This window comes from Amphiura filiformis, unplaced genomic scaffold (assembly GCF_039555335.1).
Source record: "Amphiura filiformis unplaced genomic scaffold, Afil_fr2py scaffold_211, whole genome shotgun sequence".
Classification (NCBI taxonomy): Eukaryota; Metazoa; Echinodermata; class Ophiuroidea; order Amphilepidida; family Amphiuridae; genus Amphiura; species Amphiura filiformis.
Genome location: NW_027305675.1, coordinates 37,367 through 59,033, shown reverse-complemented (window position 1 = coordinate 59,033; position 21,667 = coordinate 37,367). Strand labels below are relative to the sequence as shown.

Genomic DNA, 21,667 nt, shown 5'->3' with positions numbered 1-21,667 from the left:
AACTTTCATTATTTTCATAAAAAAGTCAATTATCTGAAAATTGAGATGGAAATAATCAAAATTGAAACTCTCAAAACGTCTGACATCCCCTGCTGGTCATAATCAGCAGTTTTTGGTAGGGGTAGAGGATGTGGTAAATAATGAAATATAAGGATTACCTCATCATGTTTCTAGTGATTACAAAAATTGCACATTTCTTTTCATTTTAGTTTAAAAAACCAAATCTTTTTTTCAATCTGTTGCAAAATGTCTGTAATGATGATCTAAGCATTAATACATGTTTTGAGATGGTTTTTCATCAACAATAGGTAATAGCCATTTAAATGAAAGGGAAAGGGAAACTAATCATTTTATTTCAATAGCCTAATACAAATTTGATGGCAAATTATTAAAAATTGATATTTTTGATATTTGATAGTCCTCGAAGTAAAAAAAAAAAAAAAAAAAAAGTATTAATCCAAAAAAAAAAAAAAAAGTATTAATCCAATGTACTTAAAATGTTTGTATGTATTGAATGGAGTATACAGAACACTTGACACATAGGTATTTAATAGGCCCTATTTATGAACAAAAACAACACTTAAAGATGCGTAACCCGGTTGACAGCATCATCCAGACGATTTTTCTCATTGCTCATGAGGTTTTTGGTATCATTTAAAAGATTATATTTTTCTCATTATCATCCTAAAATTTGACGATCCAATTCGATGTATTTCTGGAGAAATTGTGAACAAACAGGCGAATAGTGGTTACTACCTCCGACATTCTGGGTAGGAAAGAATGAATCGGTGAATTCGAGCGGCCATTTACCAATTCACACGTCGAAATAAGTCCAAAATAATAGAGGGCGCTGTAATGATATACGCCTAATACAAAGTAAAGTAATACATAAGGGGCGAAATAAATAAAAAACAAGACTATATCTAATTGTCAAGCATGATACGAGGAACATGAACAAATTTGAGGAAGCATGCATGTCCCCATTGAAGATTTAATGAATGAATGAATGGATGGATGGGTGGATGGATGAATGAATGAATGATTGAATGAATGAATGAATGAATTGTTGAATGAATGAATGATTAATTAATTAATTATTAATTAATTATTAATTAATTATTAATTAATTATTAAATAATTATTAATTAATTATTAATTATTAATTAATTATTAATTAATTATTAATTAATTAAGGTAAAATAAAGATTTTTTTTTCATTAAAAAAATGGCTGCTCTATACTCAAAATTCAAAATGGCGACCAAAATGAATTATCTTATAGTTACAATTACTAGTACTTGAAAGGTATTTTCAAGACAATTGTTGTGAGCTGTCTAGTTACTAATTTGTGGACATGAAGAAGTCATTAAGGGTGGGGTATGAACGTTTGGACAGTATTTATTGTGGGACATTAGAGCACATCAGACATATCGAATTGCATTCTGAATACAAAGAATGTCCTTCTGATATCAAATAATTTTGATTTTTGAAATTCACAATGTAATACACATTTTATGGCAAATGATTAAAAATTGATATTTTTGATATTTAACAGTAGCCTACTCGAAGTACGCTTTATAAATCTGATAAGTTATACTTAAAGTGTATGTAAGTGGGATGAAAAGCCGACGATCAATTGAAAATTTTGATCTTTCGTATTGAAGATATGTGACCGTACACCACGAATGAGCCGTAAATGTCCTCAATTGTATTCTGAGTTACAGTGTAAAATGGGCATGAAGGTCGTATTCATAGGTACTATGTGTACCTCATTTAATGAGATACACGTAGCACCTATGAATACGACCTGCATGCCCATTTTACACCGTAACCACGAATACAATTGAGGACATTTACGGCTCATTCGTGGTAATGCAATCACATATGGATTTTTTCTCCAAAACACACAAAAAATTAGGTTTTTTGGGAAAAAAAATCCATATCTTCAATAGGCCTACACTGTATATGGACGTTGTAACAAAAATCCATATCTTCAATACCCTGTATATGGACGTTGTAAGTACGTAAATCTGTGAACTCGTATACGTGTTGTGAAAACGTTATTCCCGAACGTTAATGTAACCTGATTATGACGTTGTTTCGACGTCACTATGACGTTATATCAACGTCCGAAAATAACGTTGTCACAATACGAATACGAGTTCACAAATTAACGTAATCATATCAAATCGTTAGGGTAGGCCTACCCTTAGTGCCATTGACCATTTTCTTATTTCATTCCATTAGAACCATCCATTGACATCAACATAAATCAGACACTTTTTCAAAACATTTGTATTACTAAAATCATAACTTTGAAATTATTAGTCCTATATCATGCTTCTTTACACCAAAACAAACATGAGAATATCCTGCAATTTATGATCGTATCGACAATAATGTAGATGATATTGTTTACTCGCAAATAATTTTTATTCACCTTCACCTATGCATTAATATTGCTTCATTCTCTGCCTGCAATCCGCGTTTTTCAGCTTTTTCACTGCTTTTCTATGTATTTTGACCATTTGTCTCAAAGCTTTTCAACGTCATGACACCATTTGTATACCTGCTTCCTGGTATCCAATTGGAGCTTGGGATGTTTCCAAGCTTATCATCTAAGAAAGAATCTGATTTGCCAAGTATCTCACTCGCAAACAGCGGAAAAACTAAAAAACTAGTATTGAACTTTTATACAGCAACCCCCAAATCACCTCTGCGTGAACCAGATACCACTGGTCTTTCCGCACTCTGTACACAATACGTGCAGTGAGGCGGTTGGTATAGTGAGGTTTCAAAAAGGTTAAGACTGGTAACATGAGCCTGCACAGAACGATATGCACAGATCTCGTTTGACCTTCTGATCCCTATAAAGAGTGTTGGAAATAAGTAATAAGTCGCAGTTTGTAAAGGGTCTATCACAGCCAAAACGTTTTGATATGTACGACGTCCATAGATTACGTTGTATCGGGGTCAGACCATGACAGTTAGACGGCGTTGTAATAACGTGCTTTATACGTCGAAACAACGTCATAAATTTGCGTACTAACGACGTCCGTAGATAATGCTGTATCTGGGTCCGGGATCTGGGTCAGTTCATGACTTTTAAACCAGGTTTAACCACGTGCTTTATACGCCGAGACAACGTGATTATGACATTATATTAACATCCGGCAACAATGATGCTCAATCCCAAAAAGTTAGAGCGTATAACAATTCAAAGTTTAGAACTTCAGGAATAGAAGTCATTACTCTGAGTTTCATACTTAAAGGCGATCGTCAGACGACACGATGGGGAAATCTTGGCTGGACAACCATCTCCTTGGAATGGAAGAATTTACATTCCATGGTGTCAACATCCAAGCTATTCCATGTCGTTTCAGATACGTATTTGCCATGTTTGTGCAACGTTTTCCGAACGGATTATTCAAACGTTATCACCAGGTCTAGACATGTTGCTACATGTATATATTCCGTATTCTATATCAGTTCGGGGTACTCATAATTCACGGACGTCTCTGATATCGAATACTCTTGAAGCGTCATGTCACATAACAGTATCATATTTCGGAGACGTCTCATAAATCACATACTCCCTAGTTTCAAAACCCAGTCGCAAACGATGTTAGTAATTTTGGTGAACGTGCTGGCGCAGTGTGAATAATTTGTGAGTAGGCCTTATCAGGGTTGTAGCTAGCCCACGTTGAGTGCTTGCTAATATAGGCCTACTATCCCATTCATGAATTAGGATTTTGGGATTTTTTTACTTCAAAACATTTAATTTTGGCCATTGCAATATAAGTGTGTTCTGGGACCATTTGTCAGAATTTCCACATACAGATAGATATAATTGTTGCACATGTAGATATTTGCTAAACATACTCTCTAAATGTAAAAGAGTGAAAATTTCACTCGGAACTTGGAGTGATTTCATTCTCACTCTATTCGAGCGGTTAGTCATTCTTTTAGAGTGAAAAAAAGCTTCTACTCGGTCAATCTAGATTCACTCCTTACAGAGTGATCCAAAATTACCGCTCAATTTCAGAGTGAAATTACAATCACTCTTTGCGGAGTGAATCCACAGCTCGTACAGCCAATCAGAAAGCCGGATTTTCACGCTGAGAGCCACGAAAAAATTGTGATTATTCATTCGGCGAATAGTCGTTGCAGCAATGGCGGTGGAGTTGTCAGTAGCAGTTTGGCGAAGAAATAGCCAATATTTTCGTTGGTAAGTATACTTTGAACTATTTTATTTCACGTTTTACAATTTCGGTAGACCAATATATACAGCTATGTCACGATTTAGGGGTAATTTAGTATGAGGTTTTCATTTCTAATATTTTTCCTCATAATACAATGACAAACAAAAGCAATAGCATTACAAACCCTAATAAAACAAAGTCATTTAGGATATATAAATATATTTCTTTTGTTTTTCATTGTATTATGAGGAAAATTATGAGAATTGAAAATGAGCACCTAGAAAAAGTTATTCTTATGTTTGACTTTGTTTTATTAGGATCTGTAAATCCATTTCTTTTGTTTTTATTGTATTATGAGGAAAATTATGAGAATTGAAAATAAGCATCTAGAAAAAGTCATTCTTATGTTTGACTTTGTTTTATTAGGATATGTAAATATATTTCTTTTGTTTTTCATTGTATTATGAGGAAAATTATGAGAATTGAAAATAAGCATCTAGAAAAAAGTCATTCTTATGTTTGACTTTGTTTTATTAGGATCTGTAAATATATTTCTTTTGTTTTTCATTATATTATGAGGAAAATTATGAGAATTGAAAATAAGCATCTAGAAAAAAGTCATTCTTATGTTTGACTTTGTTTTATTAGGATATGTAAATCCATTTCTTTTGTTTTTTATTGTATTATGAGGAAAATTATGAGAATTGAAAATGAGCATCTAGAAAAAAGTCATTCTTATGTTTGACTTTGTTTTATTAGGATCTGTAAATATATTTCTTTTGTTTTTCATTATATTATGAGGAAAATTATGAGAATTGAAAATAAGCATCTAGAAAAAAGTCATTCTTATGTTTGACCTTGTTTTATTAGGATTTGTAAATCCGTTTCTTTTGTTTTTTATTGTATTATGAGGAAAATTATGAGAATTGAAAATAAGTATCTAGAAAAAAGTCATTCTTATGTTTGACTTTGTTTTATTAGGATATGTAAATATATTTCTTTTGTTTTTCATTGTATTATGAGGACAATTATGAGCATTGAAAATAAGCATCTAGAAAAAAAGTCATTCTTATGTTTGACTTTGTTTTATTAGAAAATGTAAATATATTTCTTTTGTTTTTCTGCCTCCGCAGGAGGTAGTATGCTTTGAAATTTACACCTAAAATGCCGCACATTGCGCGGCATGTAGGCCGATTGTACAAATTTATATTCTGACAAGTACTCTAATTTCCGCCCAATATCGAGAGCCCAATATATATCCCCCACCTCTTTGCGCCATACATAAATTCGCCTATCGCCATTTCCGAATGTTCAAAAAGGTAATCACGCTTCCTCAGCATGTGCAATAAATTAGCATTAAAATTAGGCCAAGTAAAATAAAATACAAGTTTCTCGTCCCCGCCCGCCTCCTTTTTGGCCGCCGCCTCCTTTTATTTACTATTTACTATTCAAAAAAAAAAAAAAAAAAAAAAAAAAAAAAAAAAAAAAAAAAAAAAAAACACTTTTTTTTTTAATTTAAAAAAGATTTTAACTGTTTTTCCGACCCTTGCACAAACTCTAACCCACCCCTAACCTTACTACATGTGTACAAACCCACCCAAGCCCAACTAGTTAAACACCCTTGCCCCAACCCCAAAGAGAATTAGGGGTGAAATTGATTTCACCCAAAATCGGACCTATATTTAGCTTTTAAACTTAGTAAATGCATGAATATATTTATTTATAAAGTTTCCATTACTTTATTTAGCCTCATCTCATCAAAATGGCAATTTTTATGGCTAATTATAGGAAGGAGAAACCTTTCACATAATTTTGGAAATTAAAAAAATTCTAAAATTCTAAAATACCCAAAAAATACATTCAAGTGCAAAAGCTTTTTTCTTCTGGGTAAGAAATGTTTTCTTACATGCAACAGCTTTTTTTTCTTGCAGGTTAGAAATTTGTTAAATAGGCCCATGCATGCATTTTGTATATGATGACCTATTTATCAGATTTCAAACCTGCAATAAAATAGCTGTTGCATGTAAGAAAAAAAATTCTTACCCAGAAGAAAAAAGCTTTTGCACTCGAATGTATTTTTTGGTATTTTTAGAATTTTAGAAAAATAGCAATTTTGATGAAATGAGGCAAAATAAAGTAATTGAAACGTTAACACATTCATGCATTTTAAAACATTAAATATAGGTCCGATTTTCAGGTGAAATCAATTTCTCCCCTATTAAATTCCCTTTTAGGGTAAGGGCAAGGGTTTTGGATTAGGTTAAAGGTTAGTTGGGCTTGGGTGGGTGTATATTTTGGGGTGGGTTAGAGTTTGTGTAAGGGTAGTTTTTTTTAAAATGTTCGGTATCGGTTTCGGTATTGATTTCAAACCAATATAAACCAGGAAATTCGGTATATCGAATATGCCTATTGTCAAGCTGAACAAATTTTGAAACATGCTTAGCAAGTGGACTAAAAATGATACAAATCATTATTATTTTGTTTTGTCATACATTGCATCAGTATAGGCCTACTCACATAGCACAATACAGCCATATTTAGCATGGTGGCCATCTTGGAAAAAAATAGCAAAAAATTGAAAAATAGTAAATAGTAAAGCCCTGCCTCCTCCTTTTTTGAAAAAGTCCGGACAAGAAACTTGTTTCTTTTTTTACTTGGCCTTAATCTTATTCTATAGGGATTCTAGAAACACCTAGCACGTGGCGCCAATGGTGCGGGTCTATCAAGCTCATGAATTATGCATTAGAATTTTTTTAAACTCATATATTGTATAATTGAAGACCGAATTAAAAAGACTAGCTTGCGTATGCCGTCCTGTCAACCAAACCAAAAATGCCATACTGCGCAGGTCAGCAACCAATCACAGCGCGCCTTTGTCCTGACGTCAGACGCAAACTAGTATTTTTTAATTCGGTATTTAATTATGGATTGTAGCCTCATCACATCAGCAATATCGTAGAAATCAAGTCGGACAACCGTTATGCTGTGTGTGGCAATGGGAATACACATTGAACAAGGTTTAATTTTATGATTACATGAAACCTGATTATCAATGGAAACACTTTGGCTGGAGAAGTTGAAGCTGACGTTCATGGCGACACTTTGGATGTGATAATTTGACATCATGGATTGTTCTGTGCAAAATTGGAGGTATTTTTGCGGCGAGTCAGCAGACCGACTGACATGCAGGCTAGCATGCTAGGCTCGACTAGGCCGCAATCATCGTGTCTACATCATAATAATAGTTCATACCCGCTGGACAGCAGGAAGAATGTTTATAACTTACATTTCAATACAATCATGTTACTTTTATCTTGAACTTGGAAGAAACTGATTTCAATAACAATTTCAATATTGCAAACTCATGACCATCAGTGACAATGACCATACATTGCACTAAACAGTGAGATCCGTGCCGGTTTATGACTAGAAAGTAGAATGGATTATTTATTTCTGTTCATCTTGATATCAACATTTAAATGGTAAGTTCATGAGTTTGACCTCAATGTCAAATCTACATTGTATGTCGCACAATTATGTGTTGTGCATGACTGAGTGCATGATGCTAGCATATGACTAGTCTAGGGCTAGGCCTGGGGCTAGCAAACTGATTTCAATAACAATTTCAATATTGCAAACTCATGACCATATACCATCAGTGACCATACATGACACTAAACAGTGAGATCCGTGCCGGTTTATGACTAGAAAGTAGAATGGATTATTTATTTCTGTTCATCTTGATATCAACATTTAAATGGTAAGTTCATGAGTTTGACCTCAATGTCAAATCTACATTGTATGTCGCACAGTTATGTGTAGTACATGACTGAGTGCATGATGCTAGCATGACTAGTCTAGGGCTAGGCCCGGGGCTAGTCCTTTACTAGCCCTTGGCAGTTGGCAGTATCTGGAAAACACTCCTCCGACACAGCGCTAGTCCAAATCTAAAAAACACTCTGCCAGTCCGAAACTGAAAACCACTGCGCTAGTCCGAATTTGCAAAACATGGCGCTATTCCGAATCTGAATTCGGACCAGCGCTGTGATTTTCAGATTCGGACTACCGCTTTGGTTTTCTGCAGTTTCGGACTGACGAAGTGTTTTCCAGACTCGGACTAGCGCAGTGTATTTCGGATTCGGACTAGGGGTGTGTCGGACTGTTGAAGTGTTTTTAGATTAGGACTAGCGGTGTGTCGGACTGTTGCAGTGGTGTTCAAATTTGCCAAATGCATCCATGGGTTTTATATCTTATTTTGTTGCCTATCTGAAAATTTAACTTTGCATAATTCTTGCATATATAATTAGAAAATAAGGCCTACCTGACAACATTGCATAACAAAAATAAAAGAAAGTTGTTGCCAATGACTTGGTTTCGCTCCATTTTGACAGGCCATATTTTGGTAACCGAATATCCGATTAAAATTAAATTTTCAGTCTTGTATTATGAGAAAATGGACTCACATATTTTAATCAGACAAAAATCTATATCCAATAGCGGTACCTTAAAAAAGATTAAAGCTAGCATTATAAGTATCTCCTTAACTAATAACAAAAGGTGTCCACTGGTATCTTGGAGGCATTGTCTTTTTTAAAGACATTTCTTGTTCATTGTATTATGAGGAAAATTACGAGAATTTAGATTTACAACCCCTTATAAAACAAAGTCAAACATACGAATAACTTCTTTCTAGATGCTTATTTTCAATTCTCACAATGTTCCTCATAATACAATGAAAAACAAAAGCAATAGCTTTACAAACCCTAATAAAACAAAGTCAAACATAAGAATAATTAAAAAAGAATAAAAAATATTTCTTTTGATTTTCATTCTATTATGAGAAAAATTATGAGCATTGAAAATAAGCATCTAGAAAAAAGTTATTGGTATGTTTGACTTTAATTTATTAGGATATGTAAATATATTTCTTTTGTTTTTCATTGTATTATGAGGAAAATTAAAAAAAGAGAATTACAAATTTATTGAAAAGTTAGAATCTTTATATTAAGTTTTGTATTTTGTCTTTTACTTTATCCCGCATTATACGGTATATTGTTTAGTGTATCAAATGAGTATGAGGTATTAGGGTTTCTTTTCAAAACATGTCCGTTTTTTTTTCGACCCTAAATCGTGCCGTATCTAAATATATACATGGAATACTTTCTGCACGATATGCAAGGTCAACACCACTCTCAATTTGAAATCATAGGCGTAGTTCCGGGGGGGGGGGGTCCATACAATCATCCCCGCCCCCAATGTTGATGCCTGATAATGGGTTTCTGACCAAATTAAACTCATATTTGCCCATTTTAGCCCCAAAAGCGCAAATTTTCGCGCGCATTGATTCTACTTTCACACCATATTTCATCAGTTAAAGGAGTATTTCGTGATCCTAGCATCCTCTTTTTATGACATTTTTCAGTACATATCCACAAAAAAGCCTATTCCCAAAATTTCAGTTGATTCCGATTTTGCTTTTGCGAGTTATGCATGATTATGTGTATTACACTGCTCCATAGACAATGCGTTGTAATTTCGTTCTGGTGCACCAGAACGAAATTCAAATTTCACGATATCTTTGCAAAACAAATTAATCTGCAAGAAATATTTTGTACATAAACATTATGTAGCAAGAGGTTTCCAGTGATATAAAAATCTCAACTTTTTTTGAGAAAAGTGGGGGGATGAGGCTGTGGATCACGAAATGCCCCTTTAAGCGTGCAATTTTACCATAAACTTATTCAGTCGCTAAAAGGTGCTGGATTGACTTTACTTGAAATGTTAAAACGACAGCAGAATAAATGTACAGTGTTTGATACAATCCATATGAAAGGTGGTGTATGATGCAATTTTTTATAAAATTACTATAACCTAGTGGTCCAACATGGTACAAAATAGACCTCAACAACACAAAATCATGTCATCACATCTTCCCAGCAAACACAAAAATGTATTTACGTTTGAAACATGTTATATTTTTGGATTTAGATAAAAACGTTTAAATAACATTTAATGTTAGGTTATATAAAGGTTATGGAAACGTTTTAAAATGTTAAACACACTAAATCATGACAATATTTTTAAAATGTTTTCAAAATCTGACTGTAAAATATTTCTTGCAAACATTTTTTGCCAAATATTTTGTCGACACTTAAATATCATTAAATTAGAATATTTATATCGTCCGTTCATATGTCCCGACATTTGAATTTTTTGGCAACCTTTTGCGAATGATGTCGAAAATGTTTTGTTTGCTGGGTTGATCATGTCATTTTCAACCAGATCCTTTGTGACTGACATATTCTATAAAGAAAATATATGGTGTATACATGCAATTTAGATCTTTTTCCTATGCTTTTATATAGAACTTACATTTGAGTATACATTCTCAATACTGACTGCTCAGTGTCGAAATTGGGTAAGTGCAATAGCTGCCCGGTGAACATTTGGCAATTTATAGTCTGTATATCTACCTCGAGTCATCGGCACTAGCTTTGAAGTTCAGCATGTGCCGCATTGCCAATAGCATAGTTTCTTACGCGTACATATGCGACACATTGATCACACGCGTAAAAGTATGTACAGGCACCAAGTAATGCTAAGCTAACGCAGAACACGCTAAACTTTAAAGCTAGTGCCGGTGACTCGAGGTAGATAAATAGACCAGTATAATATTGTACTTATCTACACATGGCAGCTATTGCACCTACCCACTTCTAGCACTGAGCAGTCGATACGTGAGAAAAGTCGTCCAACGTTTTAAAAACCTACGGCCTAAATTTTAACATGTTAAAGAATCCAGAGTCCATGTATCTCTACCTATTGGTTTTCTAATAATGGATCTTAAGATAGATTGAGAACGTGTAAAAAAAAATACTACCCCAGCGCACTAATACATGTACCTCATACTGACTCTGAGGCTATTTATGTTAGAGTGTATGCTTCAGAAAATGTTAAATTTAAAATAAATGTCATGGGAACAAAAATTCATTCACCACAATGTATGTATTACGTATTCTGAAATGACAAAGTTAACAACAAATAATGAAAAAATAATATCATGATAATGTCCATGCACGTTGACTAAAAAAAATGTGGTGGAAACCAAAATTCATTCACCACAATGTAACGTTCATTTGCGCCCGCTTTTAGGTCCCTCCTGGCATTAGTGACCTTATAACAAATTTTTCTGTTCAGCTCCTTTTGAGTGAACATTTGCAGGTTGTTCTTCTTGGCATATTCCATTACGTATTCTGAAATGACAAAGAAAACAAAAAAAATCAAAAAATAATATTATCATGATCTCCACGTTAACCTGCACATATGTGATGGGATCAAGCAAAATCAGTCTGAACTTGGAAATATTGATTTTGAGATATAGTCACACAAATATTTTTGTTTCCTGTTATTTTGGAAACTCTATAATTGCTCATCTTTGGAACTGGTTGTTCAATTTCAATGGGGTTCTCTGCAAAATCCACATTTTAAAATGCTTTTTACTATCCTATAAGAAACTGAAAATTTAATATGTCCATGTTGCGACTAATTTTGCTTGATCGCATCACATATATGTGGTGATGGATTGAGTAATAATAATATAAAGAGTGCAGTGATTAATACATAGAGTGCACTACGCACATGCAAACCAACAAGCCTCAGCACACTTAACAGGAATTCACTTCATGCTATGGCACAAGAGATACCATATCAACAACCAGGTACTTCCAGCTAAGAAGCACCTATGTACATATACAATCACTGTAACCAGAATCAGTTCTCCGAGTTCTAGTGCTGGTTAATTGAGATTATAAGCAGTTAATTCCTTGCCCAGAGACTTTCCAACTAAATTGATAAAATGACAGTTCACATAAAATTGACATTGCTAACAGTTTTTAGCATCTGCCAATTTAAACCCCTTTATTATTTAAGATTGTCAGGGGTTAGGCCCCTTAGAGTAAGGTCCATAAATATACTTGCAAGTGATTCATGCTTGTTCATAAACCTGTTTATCACCATTAACATTTTTATGTACGTAAGTATTAAAAATGTAAAATTTAATATGAAAATTGAAAAAAAAATATGGACTGATCCCAAAGTAAGGAGGGAGGTGGACGTGAAACAATTTTTTAGTTGGCCTTATAAGTAGCATTTCATCCAGCATGAAATACCTGAATGTGACCATCCACGACAAATCCAGTGTTAAGTCGCACTTTTGAGTATCATAGGTTATTCAACATTTGAAATCTCCATTAAACAAGCTTTAAAATGATATACATTGTGAAACGATATTGGGATTACAATAGAGTCACTGATCATCTCCATTTTTTGCCTTTGGTGAATAATAAGCCTAGCTATTATTAGAATGTTTGAATCTCGCGCGTATGTGTATTATATAGTAGGAAATGAGAAAAGTGGAAATTTAATAAAACAAATGTTCTTCTGTGGATCGGTGTTTTAATAATAGAGCATGCAAAGGTTATTATTCAAAAACATTTAAAGAAAAGTGATTATTACTGAAAATAAAGTACTCTTTAATTTCATTTTCGATATTGTGAAGTGTTATAAGTTTTTTTGAAAATATTTTTGATAGTAGGGCTAATTATGTTCCAACTTACACCCTCCCCCTTTAAAGTAAAATAATGGGCGTTTAATTGCAAATACAAATTTCAAGCCGCTCATCCTCGGCAGACACTGTCTGGCGCGCGATTTCTTGTCTGAGCACCCAACATACTGAAAGATAACCTTACAATATGGCATGTCGTGCAATGCGCTGTAGTTCCATATAAAACTTAAAATTTAGGTAAATTGTGTACGAATTGGCACCCAAAATGTGTGTATGTAAGTAGTTTTAAAAATGATTTTCGACCATTTTCTTTTCCAAACTCGTATCAGTGGGAATATCTGTAGTGCCGAATTCGACAGCGTTGTCGCGAAATATGTACATGATACTCTACATGATACTGAGTTGAACCGTTAAGTCATACGATTGGCCTACTAATCTGATCAGGTTGGTTTAGCCCCCCCCCCCGACAAAGACAATAAACTTATGCCATAAGCTTCAGTGACGAAGTGTCATATGGGCAAGGTAAAAAAGAAAATTTTTAAAAAAAAATCAAATCGATTCAGAACTAACAAGTTCGAATCTTGTTCGCTGGGGTGATGTGTTTATCATAGGAAATCTACCCCCCCAATTCCACCTACCACTACTAAAAATGTTTTATCTTTCTCTAGGTAGGCTTGGCCTATCGGTTGAATACTTTATGCCAAATTTGCCTGATAATGTCTCCTATTGAATGTCTGTATCATGCGGACCCCTATCCACCATTGTGTCCACATAAGAGATAAATTTTGATAAAATAAAATATGTTATTAATCATGATGAACGAATCCTGCTTGAGTCAAAATGTTTATTAAAATTAACAGTAAAATGGTCGTTAAGAGTTTATATAAGCTCTCAGATTACGAGTCCAAGGCCGTAACCACTGAGCCACCGTGCCCTCACGGTGGGCAAGTGAACTACGGAGAAGTTTATGTAATGAATTATTGATTTCTGTAATGCTTATTGGCAGTGGCGGGCCAGGATTTTTTTTGGGGGGGAGGGGGCATGGGGGCTAAGGGAATTTCAGGAGGGCAAAATCAACCTATTTTGTACAAAATTGCCGCAAAAAGTGGACATTTTTCTAAATTTTAGGCTTTTACTGGGTGGAGGCAACTGGGGGAAGAGTTTACGCCCATTATTTTACTTTAAGTCGCACTTTTGAGTATCATAGGTTATTCAACATTTTTTGCCTTTGGTGAATAATAAGCCTAGCTATTATTAGAATGTTTGAATCTCGCGCGTATGTGTATTATATAGTAGGAAATGAGAAAAAGTGGAAATTTAATAAAACAAATGTTCTTCTGTGGATCGGTGTTTTAATAATAGAGCATGCAAAGGTTATTATTCAAAAACATTTAAAGAAAAGTGATTATTACTGAAAATAAAGTACACTGTGTTCGTGGTGGATGGTCACAAATATACTGTGATGACATACCTGTAACAGCGGCGACCTTCAAGGCATCCAAAGGTGGCTTGTATTTTCTTGTTGGATCTTGGACTGTCTTCCTCCTACCAAGACATGTAGACTCTGCCAGCTCCTGGGTAGTGAACAGTAAATCTATAACCCCATTGATAAGGAACCCAATGGGATCTTTTTTGTTCAACACAAACAGTTGAAGCTTGCGTAACCTCGTACTGTCCACCTTTATGGTCTTAAATCTCCCATCGTTGAAGAGTTCAACCTAGCATAAAATAGATTGTTCAAAGAATGTTTAGAATAGTTGCTACAGAAGCATCTTTACTCTTAGTTTTTTAAACATTCTGAAAAATAGACAAATGTTGAAGTGAAAGTGCACCATTGGGTGATTCCAGTAGAAGTCCATACAACCCATATGGAAGACATGACCTTAATCTACCACACAGGGGGTACAGATTTCAAAAGGAGTCCCCTTATTCAGGTAACCTGGTTGAAATTTGCACTCCCTGTGTGTAAGATTAAGGTCATGTCTTCCTTACGGGGTGTATGGATATCAACTGGAAGGGCTCATATTGTGCAAAATTTTCCTCCACAGAAAAATAACATACAGTACATAAGCCCCCTCCCAATTTTTTTTTTTCAGATTTGGAGTATGTGTCTCTTTGGAGACCCTTTTTGTAGCTGGAGCCAAATAAGTGCTAGGATCGTTCATGGTTTTAAAAAGCCCCCCCAAAAAAAAAAAGTTATAATTTGTGTTCATGTCATAGGCTATCATTATTAATGACTTCGGTCGATCCTTCGTGTAAGCTAATCCTAACTCTAACCCTAACCCTAATCCTAATCATAACCCTAATCATAACCCTAACCCTAATCCTAACCCTAAACTAAAGGATTGTCTTGCACTCTGCTGCTTAAAATATAATGAATACTAGAACTCCGGGCTAGAACTACAGCAACAAATGTTGTATGCTGTACCTAAACTGCAAATTAAATTGAACATTTTGTTAACATACTGATTAACTTTCAAGTGACTTGCTGTTGGTATACGGTATGTACCTTTCAGCCAACACTCAAAATACATGTACCTATAAACACTAATTATTTAAAAAAGACAGTAACATTAACATTTTACCTAACACATAACACTCACCATTGTAGTGTTAGATGATGGAGCACTTTTACTGGCAATTTTTGAGCTGGTGGTGCTATATGATATCCAGTTGTCTGGAAGAAAAACATACAGATAGTTACTCATTATGTTCAAATGATATACTAACACAATCGCAAATGTTGTTGGTGTCAGTAACATATCTCGGCCTCAAGCTGAACTGTTGTTTTAAAAGCAATCATTCATGTCATGATGGAGTAGTACTTCTCCATGTAACAGAGCAAATTACAGACATGTTTAATGTTTAAAGCCGTAATGTACGATTTCCGTCAAATTTGAATTAATAATACTTTTTCGTGGTTAAACCAACTCACCGAGCTACCAAAATATGGTCCGCTCTTTAGGTCCCTCCTGGCGTTAGTGACCTTATAACTAAATTTTCTATTAATCTCCTTTTGAGTGACCATCTGCAGGTTGTTCTTCTTGGCATATTCCGTCACATATTCTAAAATGACAAAGACAACAATAAAAAATAAAAAATTAATATCATCATAATCTCCATGCTGACCTTCACATAAATGTTGATGGACTGAATAATAATAATAATATAAGTGTAGCGATTTGCATACAGTGCACTATGCACATGCAAACCTATAAGCCTCAGCACTTTCCAGGAATTCACTTAGTACGTAGGCACAAGAGATTCCATATCAACAACCAGGGACTTCACCCTATACATACACAATATAAAATCACTGTAGCCAGGATCAGTCCCTGAGTTCTTGTGTCTATTGACTGAGACAATAAACAATCAATTTCTTGCACACAGACTTTCCAAGTTAACACATTTGTAGCCGTACATCACGAATCAGCCGTAAAGTTAGCCCGGTCAATTTTGTTTTATTTCTTGTTTAGAAAATATATATCATAAGCTTTAAAATGGTATGTCATTTGACTTCAATCGATATCCAGTTACAGCTAGTGGGTTTATGGTTTGTTGAACTCTGCTCTTTCAACAAAATGGTACCTTTTTTCGGTTCTACACATGTCTCTTTTTCCAAATTGCTGGTAATAAATATCAAACAGTCATAATTGATGGTAATTTCAAATCATCCCCAAGTCAACAAAGTTCAGGAATGTCCTCTCATTGTTAATTGTTGGTCTTACATACCTGGACAAAATACAATGCTTTGTAACCCACCATTGAACAGGATTTAGCCAAAGCAAACAAAGACTAGAGCTATTTACGGATTCTATAGAAATAGGTAGAAGACTATTATCCTCTTCAGCAATAGGATTATTGGATCGGTTTAAACGGTGTTTGACCCACGCTATCAAATGAGAAACTTGTCGCACCAAATTGAGGTACCTATGAATACAAACTTCACACACATTTTACACTGTAATACAATTTGCCAACCTTACAGCTCATTTATAGTGTACAGCCACATTAATTCAAGAAAGCAAGGTGACAATTATCTAAGATATTTCCTTTATGGGGTGTGGGTGGCAATTGGGAGGGTAGACTACCCCGTAGTCCACTTGCCCATTGTGCATACTCTGGACATTGTATTTAAGCTTAAAACTCTGATTTAATTAATGTGTGCACAATTGATAGATTTTCACATCTGATCAGTCACCCTACTCCCTCTGTTTAGCCTTGATCAAGGCTTCCTCCTTACTTTTTCTCTATTCATGCTCTTCATTGGATCCATGTATAATCAGTGGTAGAAGTAGGCCTATCATATACTGGACTCTCTAAAATTTTTAGTCAGGTCAGATTTTTGTGTAGGACGAAAGCCTTGACGGGTTTGTAATTGGATTAAATCTGGCCCTATACAAATGAATGGGAGAGCAAATAATCTGCAACACAGATCTGAAGAAACCAATCACAGGCTTCCCCTGTTCAAGTCACTGCTATTTGGGAATCATAACTTTAAAAAAGGACCAACTTTGAATTTCATTTTTAAAAATATTAATGCTTTTGTTATGAAATGTTCAACTAGGAAGAACTATATCCCATTCTTGTGAAATCAAGCTTAACCATCACAAATGAAGTGACATTATTTGTATAACTATTTTTTATTTCTTTTTACATTTTGTGTATAATTTGCAGTACAAACCTACTAAAATAAATGGACTTTCCCAGATTTTGAAAAATAACTGAAAGCCTCCCATGGTGTATTATGTAATCAATTACCAACTCTACAAGTCCTTGGCGCTGGCAACATGAGCTAGGGAGGAAAGGTGCCTTGTGGGGTGGGCGTGGTGGGCATTTTGCTCAAACACTACCCCTGCAGTGCACAGTATGCCTGGAGTAAAGTAAGATAAGAAAGTCCACTATCTGGCCTCAACAATTCAAATGTCAAATAAATTTTTACAAAGTTATCATGTTATGATGCTAAATAATTATTTCTAAAGAATAACTTTTGAAACAGAGATTTTTGTGGCAAAGCTTCCATGAATTTTACATTCACTAACATGGACGCCAAAGGACTTGAAACAAGTCTACCTCTGTTTGTTAGCTTCCCAAGTGGACTACTGACATTGCCTTGCGGTTAAGATTTTTAACACAGGACTCTATGGAGAGTTAGGCCAATTTCTGGCCTAACTAAAATTGGGCATGATGTAATGCATCTTTAAATGGATCTGCCTTGTGATTGGTCGCCCATACCTCGCTATGGTTTAAATCGTCTGGGCCCGCGCCATTACCATTAACTATACCGTAAACAACTGTCTGTGGTATTTGCGGCGCTTTTGTGTAGACGCGAAAGTTAATCTCTCATCAAACATCTAGCTGTACTTGTGGTTAATGGACTGATAAACAAGTATGCTTGACAGTGTGTTTTTAGAGAGCAAAGTCCAGGGGTAAAGTTCTGCTTACAATTCAAAGTTCATAGTCGAAATTTCGGGGTTCGCTATCAATAAACTGGTAGATTCCAAAATCAGAATTGTTCAGTATTAAAGTGAGCCGTTATAATTATGCAAGATAATGTTGCATTCAATTACTTTTATTGTCACTAATCGTCTGATATTTTTAACTCTTTATGACCATTTTACTATTGAATGCTTAATTTTAATAAACATCAGTATAATTTTGAGTTCAACGAAATGGGTTCATCATGACTAATAATAACATATTTTAAATAAAATTCGACTATGGCATAGTCTATTGGAGGGGGAATCCAGCAAAGTGAAATGGGGGGGGGGGGGCAATTACTACACTGGAATTTGACAAGCGGTTCATTATTTATGATTAGAAATAAGGTACCGCTAGGATGTACCTCATTGATTTCCTATCATATATGACCGCTTGTCTTGAGTCACTGAAATTGCAGTGTAGTAACTACTAGTTACTATTATTATTATTATTAGTAGTAACTGGATTCCTTGCCCCAATAATATACATAACTTTTGTTACCAGTGTGTTATTATTTTTTGAGAAAAATGCAAAAATAGTCACAAATTTACCACAGGGGTGTAGTACACCCCCTGAACTGAGTTTTTGCTCAATAAAATAGTTTAAAGCAATATTATAACATTATCATACAAAATAGATTAGCATTTCTTTGACATAAAATGTTAGTTTTTACTGTCAGATATATCCCCTTTATTTTTGAGCGAACAACTACGTCAAAGCAAAGAAAATTGGAATTTACTACCAGCGCAGATGTCGCCAATATCGCACCACTCCTTCGGTCATGTTATGGTACGACCCTTTGTTGTGTAAATCACCGTCCCGCGCTGTGTGTTATGAACATCGTGTATGCGTTCGACTAATAATTCCATCGTAATAATAAGACGCCGGTTCGGGCGCTTTATTCAAAATATCGGATTTTGATAAAACTACAGCCCCTAGAGTCTTGATTTTTGCAGGGTATATTGGTTTAATAAAGTACAATATAATTGTGTAAAAAAATGAATTTTAAAAAATCAGTGAGGGCGTCCTCAACAGCAAATGTTATAATATGGCTTTAAAGTCATTAAAATAATAATTGACTGACTAAGAATGGGAATAATCAATATGAATGTTTGTGTGATAGATGCCAGGCAGGTCCAAAATTTTATCATAGTATGCCGGTATATTGGCCCGGGGTATTGGACCTGCCTGTCATCTATCGTGGTAGAGGTTATTAAAAACAAAATTTCATATTGTTCAAACTCTACATGCAAGTATACAGTCATGACAGGCGATTTGCGCGAAAAAAAATAGCAAATTGCGCGGAACTTTTTTTCAGTGCAAATCATGTATCCCAGCCCATAGAAAAAAAACACAATTGCGCGGAATTGCATAGAAAAAAAGTTTCGCGCAAATCGCTTGTCCCTGGTCATGAATTGCTATGATAGCCATTCCAGTATGGCAGCTTAGTGATAGAAATCCAAGATGGCATCCAAAATGGCCGCCGTTTTGACTGCAATTACATACCTGTCACAGCTGCCACCTTCAAAGCATCCAAAGGTGGCTTAGATTTTCTCGCTGGATCTTTGAATGTCTTCTTCTTTATACCAAGACAGGTAGACTCTGCCAGCTCCTGGGTAGTGAACAGTAAATCTATAACCGCATTGATAAGGCACCCAATGGGACCTTTTTTTTTCAACACCGAGAGTTGCAGCTTGCGTAACCTCGTACTGTCCACCTTTATGGTCTTAAATCTTTCATGTTCATCTCCATCCCTGATGAGTTCAACCTAGCATAAAACAGATATGTTCAAAGCAATTAAATTTAGAATAGTTGCTACAAGCATCTTAGTTTTTTAAACATCCTGAAAAATAGACAAAGGTTGAAGTGAAAGTCCACCAGTGGGTTATTCCAGTTGAAATCCATATACGCTGGCGAAGTAAAATAAATCGGATTAACTACCATAGCAATAGGTGAAAACAATTTTGAACATATTGCGCTGCACTACAAGCAGGCTGCACTCATCACCTGTGTATGTCTGCAATCATATAGATTGAATACATACCAGTATTTTCAAAGACACTTATCCTGCTAATGATCAGCATGATATGCTTCAATGCTGAGGTACTGCGTGAACGCATACCAGTGCAGCATGGTATATTCAAAATTGTTTTCACCTATTGCTATGGTAGTTAATCCGGTTATTACATCACTTTGCCAGCGTATAGCTTCTATGGAAGACATGACCTTAATCTACCACACAGGGGTTGCAGATTTCAAAAGGAGTCCCCTATTCAGGTAACCCGGTTGAAATCCCCACTCCCTGTGTGAAGATTAAAGTCATGTCTTCCATAGAGTGTATGGATTTCAATTGGAATATGGCTCATATTGTGCAAGATTTCCCTCCACAGAAAAATAACATGCAGTACAAAATCGTGGGCAGAGTGCAGATGTAATAGCTGCCTTATGTAAAACACTTATTGTCTATAGCACAACCCACTCATTGTAAATTCTTGATGTTCTGTATTACTTTCCTGATGGCCACTAAGCCAACCCAAGATGTCACCTTTACATGTAGTGGCATTCTTCATGTGTCATAGATTAAAAGTACATTTTATTGTTATATTGCAAATGGCAGCTATTACATTCTACTGCCCTTAATAGAATTTTGGTACATGGATGGGTACTTTTTCCAAACTTTTTTCGTAAAATAACCCAATTTTGCCTCACTGTAGCCAACATTTTGAAATTTCCTAAAAATATGAAGGAAGATTTGCAAAATCATTTTGTGTTCAATTTGGCTGAAAATTTTGAATTTTGATATATATTACATACATACATACATACATACACAAAATAAAGCTGCGCGCCTGGTTTTTAGTTGTGGACGGGACCAGCCCTCTGCCAGCTTACTTGACCAGTTTAACTGGCTTCCAGTTAAACAAAGGGTTCATTTCAAATTACTTCTGTACATTTTCAAATGCATTAATGATCAAGCTCCAGGTTACCTGACTGATCTAATTCATCTCTTCAATAGTAGTGTTGCGCTTGGTCTCAGATCTCGGCTTCGTTCCTCATCTGATCTCACCCGCCTTTGGGTTCCTCGCTCTTTTAGAAAGGCTGGGGATTTTGCCATAGGTGCTCCCAAAATATGGAATGAGCTCCCTACTGAGATCAGAGAGGCGGAGTCGGTGTCTGGGTTCAAGCGCATGCTCAAAACTCATCTTTATCCAGATTAGTATTGATGCTTGTTTTTGTATATTTGATTCAATTGTTGGAATTGCTTTGTATATTTGCTTGAATTGATATTGTATATGTTTTCTTGTAAGGCGCTCTGTGCTTTGTGGAGCGCCATATAAATGTTTTATAATAATAAATAATAATAATAATAATGTACCTTTCAAGCAACACATTTAAAACACACGTACCTATAAAAAGCACAGT

The 21,667-nt window shown here is 35.0% G+C and overlaps 1 protein-coding gene across 1 annotated transcript in view; it reads right to left on the bottom strand.

The window, feature by feature from the left end:
• Window positions 1-10,678: 10,678 nt before the first annotated feature.
• LOC140145312 (uncharacterized) overlaps window positions 10,679-21,667 on the bottom strand; it is a 30,466-nt gene continuing 19,477 nt past the window's right edge. Inside the window, exons 9-13 of the mRNA XM_072167070.1 lie at window positions 19,751-20,012; window positions 15,695-15,829; window positions 15,367-15,440; window positions 14,235-14,481; window positions 10,679-11,453 (exon numbers count right to left, since the gene is read on the bottom strand). Of these exons, the coding sequence (XP_072023171.1) occupies window positions 11,284-11,453; window positions 14,235-14,481; window positions 15,367-15,440; window positions 15,695-15,829; window positions 19,751-20,012 (888 nt within the window). The 3' untranslated portion in view covers window positions 10,679-11,283. The remainder of the gene's footprint in view (window positions 11,454-14,234; window positions 14,482-15,366; window positions 15,441-15,694; window positions 15,830-19,750; window positions 20,013-21,667) is intronic.